This window comes from Anopheles stephensi, chromosome 2 (genome assembly GCF_013141755.1).
Source record: "Anopheles stephensi strain Indian chromosome 2, UCI_ANSTEP_V1.0, whole genome shotgun sequence".
Taxonomy (NCBI): Eukaryota; Metazoa; Arthropoda; class Insecta; order Diptera; family Culicidae; genus Anopheles; species Anopheles stephensi.
Window position 1 is genome coordinate 89683247 of NC_050202.1, and position 21499 is coordinate 89704745.

Sequence of the window (21499 nt, forward strand, 5' to 3'; positions counted from 1 at the left end):
GATATCGGCGAACGAGAACTCATCATACAATACACGGCATTCATGGGAGTTTGCGAAAATTATGGTGGTTGGAGTTGTACAAACAACTTCATTTTAGTTGAAGATGTTCAATTACTTAGAGCAACTAACTGTTAAGCTTGCGTCATAAGCTCAAGGTTCAGTACAGCAAGCGAAAGCTGAAAACTCAGATCGAGGCTTCGATGGATCGAGCCTCAACACAAAACACTCCGTTGCATGAATTGCTGCTATTGCTTTGAACCCAACTGTAGCTTCTGAGCCTTGCTTGACTTTAGCTATTTAAATGACAGAAAGTAATTTATATCAGCGCTTCAAAACAAGATTTTTTTTCCTTATAAAAAAACTCCAAATTTAACCGTGCCGTTGTAAAATGGGCGACAAATTGGCATCATGCCTGAAAGGAATTCATTTTGCAAACTATTGAAAATTTATTTCTTACCAAACGTCCCACCATTTTCCCTATTTCCCTAGCTGAAATATGCTCCCGTAAGCATTATTACGATCTTTCGAATAGATTTAAATTACCCCGACTGCAAAACTCCTCACATTTGCCTCTCCAGTCGCTCCTTTCGGTTCGGCTCGCCCTGCTCCAACGAGCATATTCTTCAGCAAACAAATCCGTCTGATTTTCCATACAATTTGCTCCATTTTCAGGCCCAGCTACCTTCAACAAGGAGAAGGGGGGCGTGCGAGTGAGTGCGGACCCAGCAGCCCGCAAAAAATAAAGTAGAAAAGCCGCCCATTCAGCAGTGGGACAAATAAAATTTCACCATAAATTAGGATGAGCTGTACGACAAAATAAATATCTGGCCCATCGGCGAGCGCAGACACTTGGGCCGACGCGTGGCAAAACGAATGGCGCAACGAGTTGCATGCCGAAGCGTCGAGGGAAATGACAATGTGGGCATTTTTCATGTCTTCACCCGGTGGCTACCCGACCCTTTCTGATGCTCACCAGGCAGTTTGAGGCTCACCTTCAATCACGGCCTAACGCCACAGCCCGAAGAAGCTGCCATCGCATCGAAATCAGAGCGAATGATAGCTGGTTTCACACTGCCAAGTGCCGTCCCGAACAGACAAAAAATCTGAGCTAGCAATTTTACAGCTTCCTTGTGTGTGTGTGTGTGTGACCCTCTTTTTTCTCTTCTTCCCTGATCTACCGGGCTTTTTTTTTGTTGTTGCTTCTGGTGGCTATGGGTGCGTGTGTGCGCTATCACCCATGGCTGAATAAATTTGCAATCTTTCAAAATGAGATAACGCTTGTTACGCGCGCGGGCCCCCGTGGTCGAAGTGTATATAAATAAATGATTACTTAATATTCAAGAGTCATCCTCGTCGCTTTTCGTCCCCATGGTGTCTATCCGTTGCTGTCACCCCTGCAAAAGGGTGCGAAGGTGGAGGCCTGGCCTGACAATATGGCCTGTTTTAGGTAGAATGGCAACGGCTCCCTCCATTCTGCCACGAACGCACAGCCCATCCATCAGCTGTTGTGACTTTGCTGACACTCACTTTATTCTTGTCCATGACTGTAAAATTGGGTTGTTCATTGGACTGAGGCGAGCATATTCATGAAGGTGGGATTTAAGGGGTTCAGGATCAGGGTTTTTTGCTGCTGTGATGTATCTCCAGCATTATTGGAAGAGTGGATTTAGTATTTGCCTTTTTAAGTGGATAAGGTCATCCGCTCTTTGAATTATTAATTATAGCCGCTTCTTAACGACAGTCATTACTGTTGATTGTACTTGCATTGATTTATACTGAGTAAGGATTCTTTAATTTTTTCTTCTTTTAGTTTAATTCCCATCCAGAACACTTCCCCGTATGCAGAGTAGCTGATTAGCTCTCTTGTACTTCATCAGCAACTCAGAAATTGATATCAGCAACTGACTGGCAAGGACCCTCAAATCCTTTTCGGACCGACGCTCGGTAGTGAGGATTGTCCATCTAACTACGTGGTATCAATAAGTCTAGAAAGCCAGAAATGGTGCCATATACTTGGAGTATCGTTAAGAAGAGGAATGTCAAGTTTGATGAGTTAAGTAGAACTGACTGTATTAGTTCTTCTGCCATAGCTTCTACCATAGATTTGAACGACAATAGATTATCGTCCTAAATTCAGCAAAGACAATGAACAGCCTATTCTCAATTATCAATTTCCTTGAGCTCTTCTTTTTATGTTTACCGACCCGATGGAGACGCAAACATATCTCGCTGACGCAACAATTATTAAAGGCTATGACTATCTTTAGTCTCAAATAAAGCAACAGCTTAAGGAAGCAAATTTATTTTTTTAAATCGATAAAGGTTAATTTTCTAATGTATTCAGGGTAAATTCAACGTTCCCAAAGAACTGCAAACAATTTTCCAACATTTTATATCAATCCTCGGTAGTCGATAGACCAATCAACAAGAACAATACAGTATTTTCATCTCGTTTTTTCGCGCTATCCCTTTTTTTCACAATCCGCTCCAATGAGTTTCATCCTTTCATCAAAGAAAACACAAACAACGGCTTCCCGGTTGCCGACAATTTCACGAGGGAGAGTAAAAAAAAATCTTTCATTACAAAACCCCTTTTGTCTTGATCGAAATCCGCACCAAACTCCCATTACACAATCACTATCGGTTCTGCATAGAAGCAACAAACAAGTGGAGCAAACAACAGCAAACACAAAAAAAAACCGAAAATCCGACCGAGGGAAACTTCAAAGTACCGAGCCAGTTTTGCATATAATGCACCTTGAATCGTTTCAGCTACTCAAACCCGGGTAGCCAGCGGGAAGAAGCAAAAAAACAACTCGGCAAGAAGCAGAAATGAAAAAGACATCTGGCAAACGGATTCCGATAGCTGAACAGCCGGCTACTTTCCAGGGCCACGGTTTAGCTTCAAGTGTGAGACGAGCCGGCGATTCATTTACACTCGCCACGATACCGGAAGCTCATTTCGGGCACGTAAACAGCATCGGAAGTAATGTGCGGGAATCGGGCACACTCCTGTTCAACGGTGCTAGCGAACTTGTTTTATTTTCCCGCGCGTTCTTCTTTCCTTTTCCTCACTTTCTTTTGTTCGATCTCTCGTGCAAACGAAACTTTCCAATCGTTCGCTTTCGAATCAAAGTTTTTCAAAAAGTAATCAACTCACTTCGTTCATGCGTCGTTTCCCGCCGGATGAAGTTCTCCAAAAATTTTCTCCGATTCGATTCTACCAGTCCGGTTGCTGAGTGCCTACCAGGTTCGATTTGGAAATGGTTTCGATACGCGCGCGAATTTCCAGCGAATCAAAGTTTCACGCTTTCCGTGTATCCACACACACTTTTCCTGAAGTACTACACTGGGAAAGCGAAGCAAGAAGTGGCGCACGGTTTGCTAAATGCACTTGCCACGCCACACTTGCTCAGCTACTTTCGATGGAACTGCTTCAATATGCAGATTTAAACGAATAAAATGTGATAGATTAAAATGAGGATGAATTCTAATAAGCCCCCAACGGATGCGGGATGGTCTGCATCGGGAAAAAATGGTAAAGCTTACATTTTTGCTTCGATTTCCTTCGGCTTTCGGCTCTATCGGACGAGTTGTGGATGGGAAAGCATTATCTGGAAAGAAATGGGAAAAAAGAAAAGAATTGTGAAAACGTATTCACATCTCAGCATTGCTTCGGCTGAAGTAAGTTTACAAAACGATTAGATCGATTGGCCTTCCGATAAGGATAAGGAGCAAACTGTGAATCTTAAAGAAAAGAAAACTTTCCACTTAACCTTTGATGATCGATACGATGGAAGATGGTGGAAAAAACATGGGGATGAATTCGAAATTTAGATAAGCCGTACTTGGGCAAGTGTATGCTAAATACTTTGAAATAATTGAAATAGAAGAAGTTATGTAAAATTATTCAATCTTTAGTTAAAAAAGCAAAGACATATTTATTCGTATGAAATTTCAACTACTTCCCTCGGTTAAAACTCCTTCCAATCCATCCCCCATAAAGCCTCTCCATCCCACGAGTTCAATGGAATCGCAAGGTTAATTTACCGTCGCCGTGCCTGCCTGATCAAACTTAACCTACATCCGGCGCACAATATGGTCGGCAAGCTGGCACAAATGCAGGCAATTTTCCATCGAGTTGAGTGAAATCTAATCTCGCTAATGAGGAAATATGACAGGCTTACGACACACGCCCGGCAACCATCCCGCAGGCAAACACCACCAACCAACCAACTGGCCAGTTCCCGCATTTAATTCATGCCTTGCCCATAATGCTCGCCCATCACTACGAGCCGCAAAAGTGGCCCCCGGTTTTCGACGCATTTACCGTCCCATACTACCGAGCCGAACTGGGCCGAGCCGAGTACTTATCGGATTGAAAATCAACCCCAGATCATGCTCGTGCACCCGGCAGGGCGAAGGTTGGACCAACGAATCGCCCACATCACCGTGTGTACAAGTATCATTATTTTTATTTATCCTAACCCACCAAACCTCTATTGTGTCGGCGGAATTGGTACATTTGACCATTCCAGGAGCGGGATATTTGAGAGCAGATTATCGCGCGAAACTTGAACGGGCGGGCCACGGTCGACCGACCCGTATCGATCCCGATATTGAGAGGGGGCCATTCCTTCCAAACGTCCGCTTAAATATCTCCATTTCCCTTTCAGTCGTGCCTTGGTCCCGGTTTCCCGCCAACTGTCAATCGATAGCAAGCGAACCGTATCTAATGAAGCTTTCAGCAACAGCAGCAGCTTCAACAAACGGCAACAGCTCACATGTCTGCAGGCAGCCTCCATCGGATGTATGGCAAACAAGCGGACACACACACACGCACACGAGCTTCGGTTGGCAGATTTTAGATAGCGCGGCACTCGGTACGTGTCCATCTCCGAGCGACGCATAACCGTGAATCACGCCGCTCCCCAAAGCGTCCCATACCATCCTCCAGACACGGTAGCGTTCGTTTGTTCATTCGTTTAGTGAATTGAAAAATATTTATTTGCTTCCACAAAACCGGGCAGAAAGAAAGAGTGGGCCACATGAAAATGAAACTCGGGAAAAGGAAAACTACCTGCGATGTCTGTTTTTTTTACCACCGATCAACTTCACCAGCGAAACCGACCGACCGACCAAAGGCACCAGAAAGCCTAGACCTGATCGGAAAACTAAGGTCACAGACCACACACTCGAGTGGCTCGAAGGGCTGGCAGATCTGTTCGCGTACTGCTTTAATCGAAAAACCACCATCCGTGGGAAACAACGTTGGTGGAAATATAGAGCAAAAAGGGAAAAGCGAAATAAATTAATCGAATGTGGTCCGTTGCAGAGGCTGCCCACACTCGCGCTCGATGACAGATCGAATCGAATCCGGGCTCGGTTCATTTGATGGACCAGTCCGCCACGGCGTGTACCGTGGCGTTCCAGGGTTTTTTTTTTCGAAACCGAACATTCAAACATTAGTCTTCGACCGAGTCGGCCAAATGGGATGGATAAAGTGAATAAAAAATCACCCCAAAACTGACGATACATACGCAAAACGGTTCGCGTTCGATACGGTGGAACCAATTTTTCGCTTCAGGCGTACCGAAGGCTCCCATCAGGAGGCTTGTTGTGGTGGTGGGCCACATCGGTTGCTAGAAGCCAGTTTTCGTAATAGTTATAACTTATCGACAGATTGATAAATGTTTTCCACCCTCCCGTGGGGCCGGTTGGTGAGCTCGGGAACGGCTCGACACTTAAAGGGAGGAGCATTGTACTGGGAGGCCGAGCCAAAGTTACCGCTGGTAGTGGAAGCTTCCGTTTTTTCGGGTGTTTGCTTGCAGTCATACAACCTACTACTTTATGTGTGTGTGTTTTTTCTCTTTCTCTCTCGCTCTCTTGCTCTGGCGACGATGGTGATCATGCCGGCGATGATGATGTTGATGACGGTACATGTCCTGCGGGGGTACTGCTGAAAGACGAAATGCTTATTCATCATTTTTGCCACAAATAAACTTACGCACCGTACCGGAAACCTGTGGGCACATCGCTCGATCGGGGAGGAAAAAAGCTCACGTAATGAAATGACTTTCCATCTCGGTCTGGTTTGGTCGGTGCCCTGTGTCGTTGATTAAAAGAATTGCACAAAACACTCACACAAACACACGCTGGTGAAGGTGGAAAAGCTAGGAAAATGGCAATTCTCCCCACATAACACATATATCGGTGATTTATGGCGCGTAGATCGATCGCAGCCGAGTTCGTACATTGTTTGGCATATGATGGAGCGAGTGGATTGGATGCGTTGACAAATTTGCTGATTGAAGGGCACCTGGGAGGGACGACCAACAACACTGCACGACATAAAAATGTTGATCAATGTTGCATTACTGGAGAAGGTGAATCCCACTGGAGCGATAAAGTTAATCTATTTCAGTTGTCGAAATTGTTACACTGTTTCTAGAACTAAGAGCTTTTGGACGAAGTAGCTTGAATACTATTGTCGGTTGAGTTGCTAAGGATCATCTTCATAGAAAACGATAAACAGACTGACAGTACTGACAGCATATTCATAATTAAGAGTGGCTTGAGTTAAAAAGCCGATTCGCTAGAAGCTAGACTAGGCAAAACCTCATATCGACTCACGGTATTCGAACTTCATATCAGAATTTGGTGCGTTTTGGGAGGCCTGGCGGTAGATGCGACAGCGGCGCACACGCCAGGACGGGGGTTCAAGTCACATCTGGGCCGTTCCCTTATAATGAGGACTATTCAACTGTGTTGTATCAACAAGTCTAGTAAGCCAGAAATGGCAAGCTATACCAACTCCTCAGACTGTACACTCCAATTGCAGATGAAAATACCCGTTGCAATTCTTGTACTCTTCATACACAATTTAAAGTTACTATCAACAAATAAAAAGATACATTCTTAAACGCCACTAGCAACGATCGAAAGCTGCTGTCACTTCTTATAACGATAGACTCACTCACAAGAGCGCTTCCAAACCTTTGCAAACCAAGTATCGTTACCCTCAAACAAACTTACTCTTCCAAACTACTGGCGGGTTTTCTCGGAGACATCGTTAAACTTTCACGAAATCTTGCTGGAGTGCCATTTTCCACAACAACAAAAACACAACCCACTCAAGGACAACACCTTCGAAAAACAGCCACTTAAGTGGATGTTCAACTGTCCCTGCACTCATAATTGATCAAAGAAAGATTCGTTCGAAGAAACCCCTTCGTCCAGCTTCTGCGTACTTTCGGCCACATTTCCCTCAATCCCTGCGGGACTCGTTGTAGCACACAGCACACTCCAGACGGCAGGGCCAGGGCACTAAAACCGGACACAGCATATGCACATTTACGGTTGCTCGGCTTGGTCAGCAGCTCGGCCTGCTGCTGTGTTACGACTTACGATTGCCCTGGGAGAATGGCTTTTCCTGCGGCTAACCACAAGCGGGTGTGGGCAATTGTGTGGTCTAGAAGCGATGGCGGGGGTTACTTCGGAGAAGAAGATTGGATACATTTACGGACACCATCGCGTGTGTTCTGCCGGTGCGGGGAAACGATGTGACTGACCTTAAACAAACAAACACAGCCTCCATGTTTCTTCCATGCAACCAACAGAAACCGGATGAAGATTCGTACAGTAATTATTGCACCAACAGAAAACCCCGGACCACCGCTGCTCTTCTTCGATGCTTGGGACACCGGCTGGCTGGACGCATGCTATAAACCCCGGGATGGTGTCGCACAGCGTTGGACCAAAACTAGCGCACTGGCTCTGTTTTACGATGGTCTCAAATAAACAAGTTATTAAACAATTTTCGTGTTATTAATAGTAGTGGTTAGCTTGCCGGCACGGTACGACATCCCTCGGCTTGGTCCATACCGCTCTTTATGGGGCCACATAAAAGTGCCATAAAATTAGGCTACCGCTACCGTCTTTTTCTTCCCAGCCGTATCTTTGTGCCAACCCCCCAACACAGTCATGCGAGGGGATTCGTGTTCGTAAATATTAACAACATTAAGCGAACATTCCTGTGTGCCCTTTTTGTGCTCTTTTTTATGCTATGCGACGCTTTTTCGGGTCTTCCACAGGAATGACAGCACGATAAAACTCCATTAAACGCAATCACTAATGTGGAAAGCATTTGATTGCGGGTTTGTAATTAAAAGTAAATGCTCACGCCGACGCTAATTTGCTTCACACCACATGCTTCAGCGGGCTTGATCAAACCAACAAAATGTAGCCCGATTATAGCATGCACCAATATTATAGCAAGCGTATGTTTGAGAAATAAATCTAAATTGCTTTCTTGCGCGCGGTGAATCTCTTGCCGATGGCCGCCAGGGATTTGTCAACCACCCAGTCACTCATCCCACAAACCAAAGTTAACACAAACACAAGAAAACACCATCAACCTACCACCGCTCACAGGCTCGCACAAATGACGTGCGGTGACGGTTACCATGGCGAAAGAAAAACATACACACCCCAAAAACACACGTTATTGCTGCTGTCATCTTTCTGCTCGCTGGCCTGCGTTGGCTTCCGTTTGTTTAGTTTTGTTTTGTTTCGGTACGCTTTCCCACCCAAGCATGGCGGCAACATCCAACATCCGATCCATAAACAGAGTCTAAAATCATTTTTATGTTCACGCATAATGGCACCTACCCTAAACCAATATCCAGGAAGTAAGGACCGCCACAAGCACATTCGTGCGGGAAGGAGAGGAAAACACACGACCAGAAAGAAAAAGGGAAAGTCAACCGAGAAGAAGGCGCAAAAAAGTGGATCCGATTGCTCTCGAGCCGTGGCTCCTCGGTGGCGCCAGAAATAAAGTGGTGATGAAATATATATAGCAGTACGCCGATGAACGAAAAGCCCGGAGTATTGGGGGAAGGAGTGGAGCGAAGAGGCTGGGCGGCAAATCTGGAAGCAGATAAGTGAGTGTAGAACTCCTGAGCTTTCCACTTCGCTCGCTCGCTACATCTTTTTTTATGATCCCACGTCAAAAGTGTACAAGAAATCGGACAAGAACCAACAATATTGAGCATCATGTGTTATATTTTCATAAGTGAGCATGGTTTTTGCTCGGGTTTTCCCCAGTGTTTTCTTTTTGTCTTTTTGTCACACTACTGCTATAATGTTTGATATGTTTCGGGGGCCCACGATTTCGCGGTCGATTCGAAGTAAAATTTGTTGGTTTGTCGCGGTGGAAGAAAAATATTGATCCGAGCAATGGAGACGCCTGGTGTTTTACTTCGAAATCACGTGGTTAAAAATAAAAGTTGACGAATATAAATAGATCATCTCCAGTGGTAACATTTTACCGCGGAAAATTTATCTGTTTTCAGGGAGGCAAAGTAAATTCTTTGAAATTTGGAACAAACAAAAAACTCCAATCATAGAAAAGGATGCAGTGGAATGACCTTTTCGTTCACAGGAGTTACCACGACCCTACCATGTGTTGATCAATCAATTCTAACTACAGCGAACCACCAACGGTAAGTTCAGCTTAGATAGGCGAGACTTCAAAATAAATGCTGCTGTATTTATCTCTTTTTCATTCAAAAGAAAGAAGCTTAAAAAGGGAAAGCACTTAAGAGCTTTTCAGTCGGTCTATTGATCCGTGGAAGAGCCCGACCGAGACAGTACCGGTCGGGGTTGTTGTTGAGCTACGAAAAGCAATAGTATGTAACCGAGCGTACTGACCTAGAGGGTGTTTTCTTTTGGTTGAAATTTTTACACCGAAACAAGCACACACAAACACACGCACGCACGGTTGAATTGTGTTCCGAGAAAAGATCATTCAATTTTGAGGTGAAATCTTGGAAAGTTTGGAAAAGGAATCCTTAATGTTCTTCGAGCAGCATAAATATGAAGCATATGGGGCAGAAGAACATCAAACTGGTTCTAGAGAAATTGTTTAAAACATGTTCATAAAGTGTTTTTGGAAGTTGTTTAGTTGCAACGTTTAAACATCGAGGAAGAGATAACAAACTAAAGCAAGAAATAGTTCTTAATAGTTCTTAGTTATTAATAGAAAATTTCTTTGAAACTCAGAAACAAAAAGCTTATTTCATTCATCACATTTAACTAGCTCACCAGTTCAACATTGCAACCAGCCCAAAAGAACGTAACCTTTCCCATTTTCTGCTACTCCCGAAACTGTCACATACATCACCAACATTGTAATCAAATCAGAGGCCCCGAATCACATCGCAACGAACCCCCTTCTTTCCGGAAACCCATCCACACTTGCCCCGGTCACGAAAGGCCCCAGTGGTGTGGCTCATATATCTAATGATCTAACATGTGTACCAATCGACAATGAACAACAAGTTCATCCATCAGCAAACAATGGCGTTTTGTGCGTAGTCAACAACAGTCTACCACGTGCTTGGCTTTTCCTGCCGACCGAATTGTCATCGTGATGTCAGCCAAAATGTGTAGCACACTTACTCACACATACACACACACTCTTTACGCCATCGTTTCGAGAGTTTTGGGAGCATTTCGCGTTACGATTGCCTATCCGTGCCAAGTGGCGCTCTCGGTGCCGCGTACTGGGTTGTAAGCAACGTTCGGATGAAATGTTATTACTACAGTTTTTGGGGTGTAGACACATTGTCTGCGTATCTGAAATCTTTTCCCATCGCCGAACCGATTCACCGATTGGGCTGTCAAGAGCATATACTGGTAAAACGGCTAACAATCCATTTCTGTGCGTTGGGATGTACTGCGACAAACAGAGCAGCAGTTTGCTTTTTGATTTTATTTTAAGAATAATAAAAACTTTCAAAAATACTTCATTATTCTTTCTGAAACTTTCAAGGGACGGATAATATTATTTTATATTTGAAATTTTCCTTAAGCTTTGCATTAAAAACCAAATCCAAGTACATAAAGATGTGTGATTTGATTATTTTTCGGCTAGCTATTTTACCATTGGCTTCCGCAGAGGCCGCAAGATTTGGTCTAAAACCATCACAATAGTCTCAAAACTAACCGTAATAGAGATGTATACCCTATTTCATAGCTTGATCAGCATATATTTCGATGCATTTCATTTGCACTAAATCCAATCCACCCTAGAAAGGCCCACACTCGGTTCCAATCACTGTCAGTTGATGGGTTTTCTATTACACTTCCGGGGCGATTACCGTGCTGGTGCTGCTACTTCGGAGTGTTTCAGTGAGTCCACGTTTGTTCTCACTTCTCCGACCCAAGACACCCAATCATTCAACTTCATTGTTTTACGCTAAAATCACGCCTCCATCTCACCATGAGTTACTACCACAGGGAACTACAGACCCACACACACACACACACACACACACACACACCCACGGTACAAGCTTTTAAAGAGCCACAAAATAAAATCAAATCGGCCACAAGGGAACACTAGAGCCGGAAACAGCTTGGGCTCGCTTCAGAGCCGCTCGTACCCAGGCACCAGGGAAGCTGACGGTGGTTTTTGGCAATTTGAAGGGCACGATGATGGAATCGTGGCAAGATTTACACACCATCACACGTGAGACCGACCAGTCCGCGTGCTATCTGTGCACCGGAAAATAGACAAGGGAATGGGAGTTTGCCTTGAGTAGGCCTTTTCCGTCCAAGGAAAGGCGTTCCGTTGATCTCGAAGGAGTCATACTTTCTTTTTAAGGATTTTTGGGGCACTTTTTTGGTTTGTTTTTGAAGAACCTTGTGCGTAAGAGAAAGAGAGAGTGAGAGAGAGAGAGAGAGGGAGAGAGAGAGAGAGAAAGGTAAAAAGAATCCCATTTCGCGGTGGTTGTGGCCTTCCCTGAGCATGAGCAGGATGATGATGATGGTGATGAGAGTGATGAGAATGATGATGGTGGCGATTGTGATGGTTCCATCAGCTGCTAAAGGCAGGTCGTGGCTGGAACCTTGAGAGATGGGTAATAAATTTTACAATCCTTTTGGGATTTTAGAGTAATTTGTTTTTACTCCTCAAGCGGTTGTCGTACTTCCTCGTGACGCGCGTTTTTACCGCCTAGAGACACATTTTCATCAACTTAGGAGTGGTTTTGGAAGTAAATTTTTCAGAAAGAGTGACAGAGAATATGTTTAAAATAGCCTTGTGGTTTTATTTTAAGCTGATAATATTTTCTATTTTTACTTTCTTTGTGCACTACCCCTTAAAGTAGGCAATATAGAAACAGAAAGCTTACTCATTATCTCGATTAAAGATAGAAAAACCCAACTAGAAAACATTTCTTTAAAAAATGTTTTCTGATTTGATATTTACTTACTTAATAAATACTAATGCATTTCTCTCTCCCTACAACACGAATAAAAAATCCAAAGGCTGGATATTTCCCACCAGGATAAATGAATTTAGTAACAATTTACAGGTGCTGTGGGTACAACAAAACGCGATGAAAATAACAAATTTATTATGGTTTAGCTCAGTTTTTTTGCACAACAGGACCAAAAGCAAACAACCGTCCATTGAGCGAATGTATTGAATTTGAAACTATTTATTAAATATTCTTTTCGTATGGGCTTCGTTCCATTCAACGGATCACTTTATTCATTGCCCTGTTTTTCTACTCTCTTTCGCTCTTTCTCTCTCTCTTTAGTGTTCGATTTTTCACCTCACGCTCCAAACAGTCTATTTGAATGTAAATCCATGTCTATGATTTATTCTACACCATCTATTTGCTTTCCCACTGCCAGCAGCACCACCGTTCGCTCCATTCCTTTCTTCTTACTTTGACGCACCTGATCGCAGATCTGTCCGTCACCTGCTCCGTCACAGCTCCAACCACGATGCCACGTTCCATCAAAACGCATACAACACGGCTGATGAATATTTGCAGTGCACCAAACACTGCTACACACTGGCCACACGAAATAAGGCAAGCTCAACAATGGAGGTGGCAAAACAAAACAGCAAAACGAAACATAAAACCAATTCCATCCATCGTTCCAGACGCAACGCAAATGCTTCATCAGATTGGCATCGACACTGCTGCAAATAACTGTGTTTCGCACAGCATAGTTTACCGACCGGCCATTGTCTCCGGCGCACACTGTTGGCATTCCCAGGGAGATCAAAAAAGAGCGAGGGAGGGAGGAGAACGGATGTGAAGGAGCGAGAGAGCGAGAGAAGGAGAGCGAGAAAAATCAATTTGTCATCAAGCAAATTCAATTCTCGTTCCGAGGACCGAAGCAGAATTCAAATAAATGCATCACTTTTCGTGCGATGCGGATGCTGCCGGCCAGCTGCACCATGATGAAGTGTGTGCCTTTGTGTATGTGTGTGTGTGATTGTTTGTCCGGTCTCCAATTTGGGGACTATGGGGGTGTGTGTATGTGTTTGATTTTTATGACACTGACGGTGATGGTGAAAGTATTTAAAATCGATTTATCGCACGAATGTCACGAATGTGTTCTACAAAATCTTAATTACCGAACTGTCCGAAATGTGGAACTGACACGCTCGTATGTTTGGTCTTTTGTTGTGTTGTGGGCTTTCTTCTTTCATTTACTTTTCAGGTTTATGTGGGTTTGAGCGGCACGAGCGGGTTACACAAATTGACAGTCTAACATTGTGTGCCGTATCTGTTGTGAATAGGGAAGCATTTCAATAAAGATGTAATTATTTGATTTTTCTCATTCAAAATATGTTTTAAAGCAAAGTGATCTGCCAATTATGACAGTTGAATGTTATGTTGTTAACTTTATAACTACTCTATATAGACGCTTTAAGAGCATCAGTAATTGTGAAATTTGTTTGAACATCCCTGGCTATCCTCTTAGTACTACGCGATTCCGGTAAAGGGCACTATAAGATAAAGTTATGGGTAGAGTAGGCGATCCCGAGATTACCGTAAGTATTCTGATTCTGAAGATGTAACACCAGAGAGAAAAAGTTCCTTATATCTCTTAAAAAGAAATCAAAGCACAACTTTCAAAATTTCTGTTTTTTTTATATCATACATGTAAGAAAGAGATAGTTCTAAGTTTTATTTATTCTTTATTGGAATGTACGCTGTGTCTTGACCCGATGGATAATTAGGAGCGACTACCTTTTTGGCTCGATGTCCTGCTTATTTATACTCCCTAGCGTCACTCACCTTCTTCGTGAGCGTTGTGGTCCCTATTCACAGGCACTCATTCCCACACGGCCTTTCCTGATGTTACTCAATGTGAATGAGACCAATCCTTTAACATGTCTCCTGCCGTGGTCGTTCGACATGGTCCCTCTTCTCCCTCATCTAATTTACGAACTTCATACCGGTCGTTTGGCAACACTTTTTGAACGATATACGGTCCCAAAAATCTTCTTTTCACCTTTCTACCTGTCCCAAACTGGGTAAAGGGAAGTGCTACCACATCTCCAACTTCGTATTTTTTAGCTTTCTTGCGGCGAAGATTGTAATACTTTCTATTTTCCAACTGAATCCTACCAATGCTGTCTCGCGCATTCAGACGCAATTCCTCCCGACCTTCATTAAACACCGTTTGCATTTCTTCTCTTAATATCTGTGCAAGAATAACATCGTCCTTTGTTTTCATTTTCACTCCAATAAATAACTCAAAAGGAGTCATTCCAATCGCCTTTTGCCAGCTATTGTTTATGGTGGTTTGAACTTTATCGACATGCTTAAACCACTCATCTGGTTTTTCTACTGACAATTTCGTTAGAACTGGAATTATTATCCCATGTATCCTTTCCACTTGTCCGTTTCCCCGCGGAACTCCTGTTACAATTTTATGCAATTCGATATTATTTTCCGCACAATACTTTTCAAATGCACCAGACGTGAACGCCGTACCTCTATCGCATATAATTCTTCGCGGATGCCCGAACGTATTCGCTACTATTTGCATTCTTCTTATCGCTTCTTCTGCTGTTGTGGATTTCACCGGGAATAACCAAACAAATTTGGTGAACGCATCGACAATTGTGAAAATGTAATTATACATTTTTCTAGTCGACGGCATGGGCCCCAAAAAATCTACATGAAACGTATCCAGAGGAACACATCCTTTTGGGATTGGGTGGAGTACCCCTTCACATTTACCTCGCTTTCTTTCCCCTACTATGCATCTCACGCATGATGCAATACATTCTTCTATCTTCCCATCCACATTAGGAATAAAGTAATCAGATCTTATGCGTTCTTTTGTCTTTTTCACCCCAAAATGCCCCTGTTCATGCGCACTTCTAACGATCTCACCTTGCATGCTGGACGGTACGTACAATCTTTCTGCTCCCATGCTGCCCTTGTAGAGAACACCGCCCATCATCGTGAATTCGTCGAAATTTCCGTCCTGCTCGATTCGACGTATTATCTCAGATGTCGGCGGATCAGCACGCTGCGCAGCCGCTATTCGCGCACATACAGCTGATGTTATCGTCATCACATTTGCTCGGGATAAGGCATCAACGTGTCGCATCCTGTCCGCCGATCGATGCTCCACTTCATACTCGAATTCAGCCAACACGTTCAGCCATCTACTGGTTCGGGCACTCGGATTTTTCTTTGCCACGGATTGCGTGAAGGCGACGCAATCTGTCACTAACTTGAACCGTTGTCCCAGCAGATAACACCGAAACTTTTTCACTGACTCGACAACAGCCAGCGATTCCAAATCAAAAGAATGGTAATTCTTTTCTGCTTGATTCGTCAGCCGGCTATAATAGTAGCAGGGATGGAACTTCCCATCGTCTTCCGCACGCTGCATTAAAATGCCAGCCAACGCTTCCTTACTTGCGTCAGTGTGAACCTCCGTTTCAAGTCCTGATTTGAAAATCCGTAGCACTGGGTACTGACTCAAAACCGTTTTAATATGAATAAACGCTTGTCGCACTTCATCGTTCACTTCAAATTTCTCCTGCTTCCGTAATAACATTGACATCGGACGCATTATTTCAGCAAAATTAGCCACAAACTTCCGGAAATAACTAGCCAATCCATAAAATCGTTGCATTTGTTTCACAGTACACGGTAACGGAAAACCCTTCACTTTTTCTACCTTTAACGGCGACGGTTCTATACGTCCTTCATATATCGTGTATCCTAGATACTCGATACGCCTTTGCAAAAACGAACACTTTTTCCAATTAAATCGTAATCCTGCTTTTTCCGCCACTTTCAACAAACGTTTCAACAATTCCATACCTTGCTGTTCGTCCTTTGATGGAATTATTATATCGTCTACAAATGTTAACACTATTCCATCATTAATCAACTCACGCAATACCGAATTTATGAACCTGTTAAACGCACTACCACTAAGGCACAATCCAAACGGCGCACGACAAAACTCATACTGTCCTTCTTGCGTCACAAAGGATGTATACTTACGACTTTCTTCAGCAATCGGCACGTGAAAGTACGAATTTTTTAAGTCCAATGTCGAATAAACACGAGCACTTTCCAACTGGTCAATTTGATCTTCTACTACCGGCATAGGAAACGAGTCACGAATGATTTTCTTGTTTATTTCTCGATAGTCCACGCACACTCTCCGCGTTCCATCTTTTTTCGGCACAACGACGATCGCACTAGCATAAGGACTATTTGATGAACGCACAACACCATCACACAACCACTCTTCCACTTGCGCTTTTACCGCCGTTCGTTCCAATGGTGCAAGACGCCTTGGGTACGCGCGCACTGGGACGTTGTCGTATAATCGAATGTGCAATTCGCTGTCACTACAAGAGCTATTTGCTGGCACGTAATCCCGAATCATTTTCGCAATATCGTCTTTGTATTTAACTGGTGCGTCGACTTCTTGTGATTCCACATTGATGTTGAAAATCCAGTTCTCCGGCATCACTTTCACTCTTGAGCCAAAACTTATATCACCGTTCAAAATGCAGTACGGCACCTTCTGCAGAAAATCCATGCCAACAATCATTGGTTGACGAATTGTGTCCGCTGTTACCACTAAAACCGAGATGGGGTAATCCTGTTCTTCGATTGTGATCGTTGTTTCGATTTCCCCACACACGCTACTGTACACGCCTCCGATTCCACGAATCACTCGACACGATGGTTTCATCGTCTTTTCACCAATAAAATCTTGCCTGACCAACGACACTTCACTGCCAGTGTCCACGAGAGCCTCACACTCCTTAGTTCCAAGGAGCACTTTTTTCGTCAACACCTTTGTGTGTTCCACCACATTTACATTTCCCGATGTTCTTTCTTCTCTGCCGTTTCGTGGCACACAGTTACGGGCAATATGCCCCGCCTCGCCACACTTAAAACACGTAAGCCTGCGTCCTGCTTTAGCGCACTTATTAGACTCGTGTCCAAAGCCACCGCAACTGTAACACTTTCTTCTACAGCTTGGCTCGACGACGTTCCGAGAAGTTTTTTCCCGTCTCTCTTGGTCTTTCTTTTCGGCCCGCTCGAGGAACAATAGTTCTTCCTTTAGTTCCATGATCGTTCTTGCCCTATACAAAGTGGCTCTGGTTCGAGCCTCTGCTGTTATGCCATCGGCAATATATTCCACGAGACTGCTCTCGTCAATCTCCACATTGCTCGCTATGCGTTGCATTTCGTACAGGTACTCTAATACCGATTCACTGCGCTTCTTGTGCCGAGTAACGAGTCGCCGGTGCACATCGCTAGCGCGGATGATATGCCCGAACTCCTTCACTAATGCCGCACGCAAAACCGCATATGACGCAACATCCTTAAGCGTTGATAGGAAACTCCGGGCCACGCCGACCATTTTTCGACGCGTCATTATGAACTTTTGTTCATCCGTCCACCTTGCCATGGTGGCAACGCCTTCGAACTCCTTAAACCACATTTTGATGTCGCGATGTACATCTTCGCCGTATGGTTCGATCGAGTCCTCCACATCACGAAACGAATATGGTTGCATGTAGGCCACACTTGCTGGTTCGTATTTCGGTGCATTTCCTGAAACCGACCCCTCCGCATCATGAAACCCACTCACACCCGTAACGTCGTTATCATGAGCGTGCATGTCAACCTGTTCGTTCGCTTGCGCTTCCACTAAGCGCATGGCTAAATCCTCCTTTGTGCCAGTAGTTGGCAATCCGGCCATTTCACACTTTCGTACCAAACCAGTACGTGTGAATTCTTCAACCAGTTGTTCCATGGTTTTTCACCGTCTTCTGCACACAGCACAATGTTGTTGTTCGCACACAGCACAATCCTTGTCACAGTCGGCTCCCCACACAGAACGCAACTCGATGCACAGTATAAAATCCTTTTTCGGTTACACACACACAGCGCACAAGTCGCTTCGCACACACAGTGCAACACTTCTTTGCACACACAGTGCAGCTTGCGCACACAGCACAATAGTATTTCGCACACACAGTACAACTCGCGCACACAGCACAATACTCATTCGCACACACAGTGCAACTAGCGCACGCAGCACAATAGTTACTTAAGAACTGTACTCTATCCCGGTTGAGCCCCCATGTAAGAAAGAGATAGTTCTAAGTTTTATTTATTCTTTATTGGAATGTACGCTGTGTCTTGACCCGATGGATAATTAGGAGCGACTACCTTTTTGGCTCGATGTCCTGCTTATTTATACTCCCTAGCGTCACTCACCTTCTTCGTGAGCGTTGTGGTCCCTATTCACAGGCACTCATTCCCACATACATTTATGCAGGCTTTGTGTCTTTGAATCCTCCTGTGCATTTAAATGTATTCAAAACAGCCCCAGAGGTCCTCAAGAATTTCTAATAGTTTCTTACAATATTCCGCCCACAGCTAAGTAATAAAATTAATTAAATAACTTGCGATATTTCCTTCATAAAGCCCAGCAATTAAAAGCAAAACAGCACACTTAAATATTAAACTCCTCGAACATCCTCCTCTATGCCATCGCGGAAGCAAACACTTTCCCACGCCCAAACTTATGCTTTCCTGGAAGCAAATTATCGTTTTAAAAATTGAAGCGAACACTCGTGAACCCGATGGGAAAAGTTCCATCGTGTGCACCGTCAACTACGAAATTATCCAATATCTCTGCTCGTTAATTTATCAACTGATTGCACTTCATCCTTCAAACTACGCGCTCATGGTTCGAACTATTGCTCTTCTGATTGCCCTGCTCTTCTGCCAACTCCCGGCCGGAGTTGGCCGGATTATCTGTTCCAGGTTTAAGCTTTCTTCCTTCTACTTTCCCACCGTGCTCGCCATGTGCGAAATATAAGTCTTTGCACGACGAGCACACTCGTCCCCGGAAAACCACCTCCAACGAACAGTCGCTTGAATGCAACCGATGCCCTTCACTCCCACGGGATCGAGCTCGACAAATCGTGACCAGTGTGGTAAATCGGAGCTCGAACCCGAATGCTGCGCGACGAATAAACACGCTCTTCAGCAGCAGCGGCAGTCGGCGACTCAAAATAACGATGATGAACGGATTTCTTGACGGTGCGCGACGCCGGATGCCGGATCCCGCCTGCTTGCGGACGGATGAATTTGTCGGAATTTTCGCAGGGACAACGATTTTCTGCGCGATGGCGTAGCGCTAAAGAAGCAAGGAAGTGGAAAAGTTGCAACGTTGTTTCCGCGCTAGTCGTACTTTCCGTTCGTTTCGTTTGCTGCGAAAGTATTTATTTTTGTTTCATATTTTTCCCCCCGTCCATTGCTTGCCTCGTAGCTTGTGACTGGGCTCAACTGGGATGGTAAACTATTGCCAGGATTGAGAAGAGAGCACGATGGCTTTCCCCTACCCACCCCGGTCTTCCACCCAGACACAAACGGAACAGGTTTGAAGATGAAGAAAAATGAAGCGCCCTACGGAACGAACTCTTCGGGGAGCAACAATAACAATTCGTGACGAACGACCTCTCCGGAGGAAAGTGGACGTACGTGTGTACAAACTACAGCAAAAACACTGCTGGTGCTAGTAGTAGTTAACTGCTCGAAGCGAGAAAAAATAACAAACAACAATTTGGGTGCTTCTTTGCGAGGAAGCGGAGACGGAGAGAAAGCAAACTAGGGGAGGAAAAATAAAGTCCAGGACACCAGAATGTGTATTTATGATTTCTCGGCTAGTTTATGCTACCACGAAGTAGCAGTGCCTCCGCCAGCCGAGAAAGAGCGCGCTAATTCCCCGATCTTATCTCGTAAAATATGATGGGCACAATATGTTGGGCGACTATATGTTTTCTTGTTTTTTGCCCGTTCGTTGTAGGCGGGGACCAACCCAAGCCTAGCGTGCCTGACTTGTTGGTGGGACTTTTAGACGGATGCTGTTATTTTGCCGTAATAGTATGGGAGCCTGGAGTTTCGTTTGGAGATGGTTTAGCCGTAGAGGAAGACAACGTCTAGTAAGTTACGAGTCAACAGAAGGCTGGGAATTCGCCTTTACTGATAGCGGCAGGATTTACAATCCTATGAATTTCTACTTTATTTGAAAGCTTTTTATATTAACTTAAGTGTCCTGTTAACTCTCCACAATCAGATAGGGAATCGGGGCAAATGTCATGCAGCAAACTCGCTTCAGCTTTCATTATTGAATACTATTTTCAAGTGTTACCCTCGTATGGTTTGCATAGAACCTACCCTAACGTGAAGTACGGATGCCGTGGATAATAAGGAGAAATTTGCAATTTTAAAGAAAGCCAGTTGAGTCTGAGTTGGTGTTGTGCGACGATTCCTCTATTCAATTTCAACCCCTGAGTACATTTAAACAGGACTCAAAAATAAAGCTCAAAAAATGTATCACATATCCGAAATTGAGTTTTAAATCGAATCGATTTGATAAACAAAGTTTGCCTCTTCATCTTGTAAGCTCTAAATTCTTACTTAGTTGCGAAGAAAATTGTAGCAATACCCTAAGGACTCACAACACTCTCATCTCCCCGCAGCACACGTACCGCACACTGAAGCAACATCTTGCCCTACCGTTTCCAACCCAGATTGAACGGTTACTGATAAACGAATACCATCCGTTGCGTCCCCTAGGGATCTTCTGAGAGGAGCTAGCAAAAAAAGAAGCAACCACTATGAAAGCCTACTTAGAGCCAGGACCATCCTGTGCTGCCTGGCCGAAAATATGTTCCACCGAAGCGGACAAAGACGAACTAGCACTCGCACACGGCGACACAAACGTCCCGGCGAACCATCACAATTCCCTGCGCAATAGTACAACCACCCATTCCAGGCTTTGGGCCCCCATCCCAGCAGCTCAGTGCACACAAACTACTCCACTTCCGCACAGTCGCACAAAGGCACAAAGTTTATTAGATATTAGAAAAGTTTGCCACTCTCGGACGGTTCGATGGGATCAGGCGAATGGTACAAACGGTGCGTACGACAAACAGACGATGTCCCAGTCCCAGTCCGACCGTTCGACAGCGCGATCCGCGTCGGTCCGATGTGTTCGGGTGACGAGCACGAGATTTACTTCATCCACCGTTGTCCGTTTGCTTTTCCATTTTCACACCTTCCACACCCGCACGCTTCCGCCCTCACGATTCCACCACCCTCCAGTCAAGCCTTAT

The 21499-nt window shown here is 44.4% G+C and overlaps 1 protein-coding gene across 6 annotated transcripts in view; it reads right to left on the bottom strand.

The window, feature by feature from the left end:
- LOC118505235 overlaps positions 1-21499 on the bottom strand; it is a 184599-nt gene that overhangs the window by 26706 nt on the left and 136394 nt on the right. For all 6 annotated transcript variants that reach the window (XM_036040773.1, XM_036040771.1, XM_036040770.1 and 3 more), the window contains one exon: positions 3550-3614. In XM_036040773.1, the coding sequence (XP_035896666.1) occupies positions 3550-3551 (2 nt within the window). In that variant the 5' untranslated portion in view covers positions 3552-3614. The remainder of the gene's footprint in view (positions 1-3549; positions 3615-21499) is intronic.